The sequence below is a fragment of the Phoca vitulina genome, unplaced genomic scaffold (assembly GCF_004348235.1).
Source record: "Phoca vitulina isolate PV1807 unplaced genomic scaffold, GSC_HSeal_1.0 scaffold20, whole genome shotgun sequence".
NCBI lineage: Eukaryota > Metazoa > Chordata > Mammalia > Carnivora > Phocidae > Phoca > Phoca vitulina.
In genome coordinates, this window is record NW_022589723.1 from 1271816 (window position 1) to 1278748 (window position 6933).

The 6933-nt window shown below is 40.3% G+C and overlaps 1 protein-coding gene across 1 annotated transcript; it reads right to left on the minus strand.

Moving 5' to 3' along the window:
* Window positions 1-1485: 1485 nt before the first annotated feature.
* LOC116640641 (olfactory receptor 11G2-like) lies at window positions 1486-2464 on the minus strand. Its single transcript, XM_032417775.1, is given in 2 exon segments — window positions 1486-2448; window positions 2450-2464. Coding segments are annotated over 2 exon segments (966 nt in total). The 5' UTR covers window positions 2453-2464.
* Between the last annotated feature and the right edge of the window lie 4469 nt (window positions 2465-6933).

Consider the following 6933-nt stretch of genomic DNA (forward strand, 5'->3'; position numbering starts at 1 on the left):
TGTTTTTGATGTAGTGTTCAGTGATTCATTAATTGCGTATAATACCCAGTGCTCATCACAACACGTGCCCTCCTTAATACCCATCACCGGGCTAACCCATCCCCGCATCCCCCCTCCCCTTTGAAACCCTCAGATTGTTTCCTGGAGTCCAGAATCTCTGATGGTTCGTCTCCCTCTTTGATTTCCCTCCCTTAAGTTTTCCCTCCCTTCCCCTATGGTCTTCCGTGCTATTCCTTATGTTCCACCAATGAGTGAAACCATATGATAATTGTCTTTCTCTACTTGACTTACTTCATTTAGCATAATCCCCTCCAGTTCCATCCATGTCAATGCAAATGGTGGGTATTCATCCTTTCTGATGGCTGAGTAATATTCCATTTTATATATGAACCACATCTTCTAAATGAGCCTCTTGCCAGCTTTATGACTCAGGAATGTCTTTGTCAAGGACCTAGGACGTCTCTTTGAAATGTAATCATCGAAGTGGGTAGTGCCCCAATCTCCCACTTTCTGTGGGCGTATACGAGCATAGCTTTGGTGGCCTATCTTCCAACCTGCAAAACTATCTCAGGCAGTATAGACAAGTTTATTTTTCCATTGCAGGAAACCAATTGGCAAACACAGATGACCATCCCAATTACTGAGTGAATTTAGGATGAACTGTGTGTGACAAAGGGTGCTGTCAAGTCTTTCTTGAGGACTAGTTATTATTTATCTTCAGAACATGTATGTAAATGGGTTGTATTTGCTTGGCTATGTAAAGGAATGAGATTTCTTTCTGAAGAGGTGTCAGAGAGGAAGTTGGCCAACATGTTGGGGACAGTGGAGGTGACATACCAGATCTCTAGGAAGGAGAAGTTGGCGAGGAAGATGTACATGGGAGTGTGGAGTCTCTGATCCCAGTACACAGCACAGATGATAGACCCATTGCCCATATATGATACACATATTCCCTTTCTTTGATACTTATTCAATAATAAAACTGTTTTATTCTCTTCTACCACTGTGGAGAGGTTTTCTGGCTTGGCAGGAGATGTTTTTAATTCTATTTCTCCAACAAACTCAGTTCAGTTTATCACTCTAGGACTCTATCAATTGTAAAATTAGGGAGATGGAATGTATCTTTGAGATCCCTTATAGCCCCATAAAATCTAGGAAATAAGAAGTATGGTGTATAAATTTCAGAAACCATATAAACAATTTTCTGAGTGATGTGAGTCTTCTTTTTAACTAAGAAATTAAGAACCAACTGTGTGGCTTAGTCAGTTAAGCATCTGTCTTCAGCTCAGGTCATGATCCCAGGGTCCTGGGATTGAGCCCCATATCCAGCTCCTTGCTCAACGGGAGCCTGCTTCTCCCTCTCCCTCTCCCTCTCCTTGCTGTTCCCTCGGCTTGTGCTATATCACTCTCTGTCAAATAAATAAATAAAATCTTAAAAAAAAGAAAAAGATTCTGTCCCCAAATCTTTTAAACCAAGACTTACTTTTAGGTTCCCAATAATTTCTTCATAGCATGTTTCATATCTTTGTTCCTTAGACTATATATTACAGGGTTGATGAGTGGAGTAACTATGGAATAAAACAAAGTCACCATCTTCTGCATCCCAGCATCACGCTCAGATGTTGGGCTCACATACATGACCATCACTGAGCCATAGAACAGTGAAACTACAGCCAGATGGGACCCACAGGTGGAGAAAGCTTTTCTTTGTCCAGCTGCTGAGGGGACCCTCAACACAGCTCTCAGGACCAGAGTATAGGACCCCATGATAAAGAGAAAGGGAATAAATAAGAGCAGAGAACTTAAGGTGGAGCTAGTTAACTCTATTACAGGGGCTCTAGTACAGCTGAGGGCCAACAGGGGACCTGGATCACACAGGAAGTGGTCGATGATCCTGGATCCACAGAAGGACATTTGGGAGATGATGATAATGGGAATCAAGAACCAGAAGAAACCAAGTATCCAGCAACTGACCACAAGATTGGTGCAGAGACGTCCTGTCATAATGGCTGGATAATGTAGAGGCCGGCAGATGGCAAGGTACCGATCAAATGCCATAATAGCCAAGAAAAAGCATTCTGTAGAACCCAAGGAGAAGAAAAAGTAGAACTGGAGAAAGCACCCAGAGAAGGAGATGACCTTGGTGTCAGAGAGGAAGTTGGCCAACATGTTGGGGACAGTGGAGGTGACATACCAGATCTCTAGGAAGGAGAAGTTGGCGAGGAAGATGTACATGGGAGTGTGGAGTCTCTGATCCCAGTACACAGCACAGATGATAGACGCATTGCCCATGAGGGTCAGGATGTAGACAACAGAGAAGAGCAGAAAGAGGAGGATCTGCCCTTCCCTGGGGCAAGGGAAGCCCAGGAGGATGAAGCCAGTGATGGTGCTGGAGGTGTTGAGGGTGTTGGAGATTTTCATGGGTCTGGGAGCTGTGAAAAGACCATCACATTATTGAATGTTTGTGTAGATGGGGACCCAGATATGCATCGAAACCACCCTGTGGAATGCAATAAACACTTAATCTCAGTAATTACTATTTTTGTCTAATTCTGAAATACTGTTCTAGCTTAGCTGTTGGACTGAAAAACACAAGAAGCCAGTGAATATCAGTGGATAGACAGAGATGTTTCTTTATTGTGAAATATATGTGAACATGCTAAATACATAAGCTTATAACTTTATTATTACACATAAACCTCCGTAGTAACTACCACTGAGATCAAGAAATAGACTGTCACTTGCACCCTAGAATCTTCCCTCATGCTCCATCCCAAGCAGTATCCTCTGCCTCTCTATCCTTCCAATTGTAACATTCTCCTTTCCTTATGGTAATCACTTCCTTGTTTTTCTTTATTTTAATAACTAAGTATGCATCCCTAAATGAAAGTATTTGGTTTTGCTTGTTTTTGTACTTTACATAAATGAAATTATCCTTTTGGCTGTCTTCTTTTGTTCAAAGTAGGTTTGTGAAATTCATGTTGTTGCATTATCTGTAGTTTCCCCATTTTTACTTCTCTATATTATTACATTTGATGAATAAACTACCACTTAGATGAATTATTTCCACTTTGGAGCTATCAGGAATAATTCTATGAATATATACTTCATTTTTCCGTTCACACTTGCACTCATTTCTATAGGCTGGACCATAGAATGTGTGTATCTTCAAATTTATTAAACAGTGTTCCATCATTATTGCACTATTTTTCACTTCCATTGACTGTATATAAGAGCTCTGATTGTCTACATTCTTTTCTTTCTTTTTTTTTTTAAAGATTTTATTTATTTATTTTCCAGAGAGAGAGAGAGAGGGAAAGTACAAGCAGAGGGAGTGGCAGGCAGAGGGAGAAGCAGGCTCCTTGCTAAGCAAGGAGCCCGATGCGGGACTTGATCCCAGGAGCCTGAGATCATGACCTGAGCCAAAGGCAGACACTTAACCATCTGAGCCACCCAGGTGCCCCTGTCTATATTCTTTTCTAATGTTAAGGTCAATGTTTACCAGGGCCTGGGGAATGCTATATAGACTGTGCTTTAATGGCTTCTCCCTTTTTTGATTTCTTCTGTGGGTACTGGACTGGGTAGTTCTCTTCTTGTCAGTACTTTTTTTCCAGAGTAGGTGGTTATATCAAAATTGTTCTGTTCTCAAGAGAGAGTAGTCCAGAAGTGAGGGAAAAAAAAAAAAAAAAAAAAGAAACTGTCCCCAAACTTGAATTATGAGAACATTGTAATGCATGGTGTAATTTAAGCCACATCTGGGAAGTTTGTTGTCCATCTTACATGAACATTGAGCCTTGTGATCAGCCTTATCACTTAAATAAGGCATTTCTTTTTTGTACCTACTTTTCCGATATGCCTCTCCCAAGAGAGAATTCTTTGAAGTGGCTCACTCAGAAACATCTTCCTGAACAGGACGTTTCATAAAGAACTTTTCATAGGCTTGAAATCAGTTTGTATAAGCCACTTTACCAGAAATGATTGGGAATTAGCATAATGCTTTGCACTTAGGCAGCTTTTAATAAATACTGATAAAATGAATGAATAATGCACTTTTTTCAGTTCCCAGAAAGAGATCACACCAACAGAACTACTTGTGGGCAAAGCTGACTCAGACTGTGTGGCCTTGGAACAGCGACCCTTGGGACTATTGGGAATCTTCTATTTTGAGGGAGTTAACAAGTTCACTTATTCTGCATGGTAATGCAGTCTACCAGCTTCAGGAGTAAAACATTCAAATTGTAGGAAATAGCTGCAGCTCACCTCTGTTAATATGGTTCCCCAGCCACCTAGGGTAGATACAGTTGAGGGATAGGATGAGCATTAATGTGGTTTTGTGGAAACAAGTCGTTGATGGTTTGGGTTGGGGATATGACTCTATAAAATTTTCTGTTTTGTAGAAATGTTCTATTTCTATTTCTATTCTAGTTATATGAACCGTGGAACCTGGTACTATTGCTCTAATGCTAAGGTACATGTAGCGGGAAACTTGAAAAGAAGAGAAAACTTTAATTTTTTGCTCCCTTCTAGTCACTGTTTGGGAGCCTTAAGTCAGAATGACCTTGGATGATTATACATTTGCATAATGGCTTTATGTTTTTCTGAGTTAAAAAAAACCCCCACAAAACACAACCTTTGTTAAATAATCCTACCCTCAACCCTGGGTCTTGGTTATGACAGCCTCTGTAAATAGGGCATGCCTAAGGAACATGAAAAATATCCATTTGCATTATCTGGAATGTAGTATCAGTTAATCAAATTATTTTTGAGGGTTGGCATAGTTATCCAAGGAGTCTGACAGTGGTCTGTCAGAGTATTCAAAAACAGTAAGATTTCCCTGAATAAAATGACAGAAGGTGTCAGGGGAGAAGTAGCTGATGATAGTGTATTTTTGTGTTGATTTGAGAGGAAGATTTATGATAGGGGACCAGCAAACTGAGTAATAGTTTGGAACTTGTAAGCTGTGTACAAAAGCTTCCCTCCCTGAGCCAGACCTATTTCTGGATTTTATATGAATTTCATGACATGGGGAACTCATGTGGCCAATAAAGTTTCCCAGGATCCTGCTAGTTTATGTCTTATATTACAGTGGGTCTTTTAGTGCCTCAGCTGTGGGAGCAACAGGTTCTGGTTCTTGTACCATAGACTTACACTTTCTAAATGCCCTTTCCTCTCTGATTTTAAGAACGCGTGACTTGGGACTGAGGTTAAGTTTCACATACCAAGTATTCATCTTTTGAAGGCAAACTTAAACCAGACATAAAATATCTAATATACATTTGCATTACTTTACCCTATTCTCATTCAGGATGAACATTTTCAGAATGTAGTCTTTTCGGAAGCAACCATTTTTCTCTTTCTTCCTTCCTTTCTTCCTTCCTTCCTTCTTTTTCTTCTCTCTTTTTCTTTCTTTTTTCTTTCTTTCTTTCTTTCTTCTTTCTTTCTTTCTTTCTCTTTCTTTCTTTCTCTTTCTTTCTTTCTTTCTTTCTTTCTTTCTTTCTTTCTTTCTTTCTTTCTTTCTTTCTTTCTTTCTTTCTCTTCCTTCCTTCCTTCCTTCCTTCCTTCCTTCCTTCCTTCCTTCCTTCCTTCCTTCCTTCCTTCCTTCCTTCTTTCCTTCCTTCCTTTTTTTTAGTAGGCACCATGCCCAGTATGGGGCTTGAACTAAAGACCCTGAGATCAAGACCTGAGCTGAGATCAAGAGTCAGATGCTTAACTAACTGAGCCAGCCAGGCACCGCTATGGTTGGGGCATTTTTTTTTTTAAGATTTTATTTATTTATTTGACAGAGAGAGGCACAGTGAGAGAGGGAACACAAGCAGGGGGAGTGGGAGAGGGAGAAGCAGGCTCTCCCTTGAGCGGGGAGCCCGATCTGGGGCTTGATCCCAGGACCCTGGGATCATGACCTGAGCCGAAAGCAGACGCTTAACGACTGAGCCACTCAGGCACCCCTGGTTGGGGCATTTTTAATCAAAGTGCTTTGCAGGATATTTCTAAAGGTTATTTTTGTAATAATCACTTTGTCCACTCCCTCAAAATATTTTCAGCACTTTGAATCGCTTAATGTTCAAGAACTTACTTTTCCTGGTTTAGTCTAATATTGCATCTCTTCCTTTCTTTTACCCCTCCCATCCAATTTATCAGCAAGATGCTCTGCTTCTAAACTATGACTCATGTCATACAATTCTCTTTGTCTTCACTGTTGTCTCCCAAGTTCAAATGACCATCCTTTCTTCCTTGGACTTCTGCAGCAGCAACCTAACAGAACTCCTTGCTTCTACCTTAGTTCCTCTATTCTCCATTTTCCAAACAGTGGCATTTAACTTCTTAAGAACAGAAAAACAAATCATGTTAGACTTTTGAGTAAAACCATTCCCTCTCAGAGCAGTTCAGTGTCAGGAAGTCTCACAAAGCTGTTCTAGAAAACAGGAATGGCCATCACCATTTTATGCTCAATCTAATATATTTAACAGGACTGTATTGCTACTCACCTTTTATCACTTAGCTCCTCTGAACAGAAGAAACTATGATGTTTACCTGCCACAATTCTGAGCAGGGCTGTTAAAACAAAACAAAACAAAACAAAACAAAACAAAACAAAAAACTGGTGGATTCCCGCTGCATCGATTGCTGAGGGCGCTGTGAACATCAGTGTGTTTATGACCCCAGGCTGAGTTAATAGACTGAGTTAATACACAGCAATCATCTTTTTTTTGGTTTACTTGTTAAATTAGTCAACTCGGGAAAGGTTAAGATGGACTGAGTGAGTGAGTGAGCTAGGTCATGCGATACACAGTTCAAGGAAGACATTTCCTGATCTTGGTATGTCTATGTGTTGGCCTGTCTCCATAGCCAGTCTGGAGATGTCTCATGACAACTCAGTTCCCTCCTTGAGATAGTTTGTATAGTTTCTTTTTTTAAAAATTTTATTATGTTATG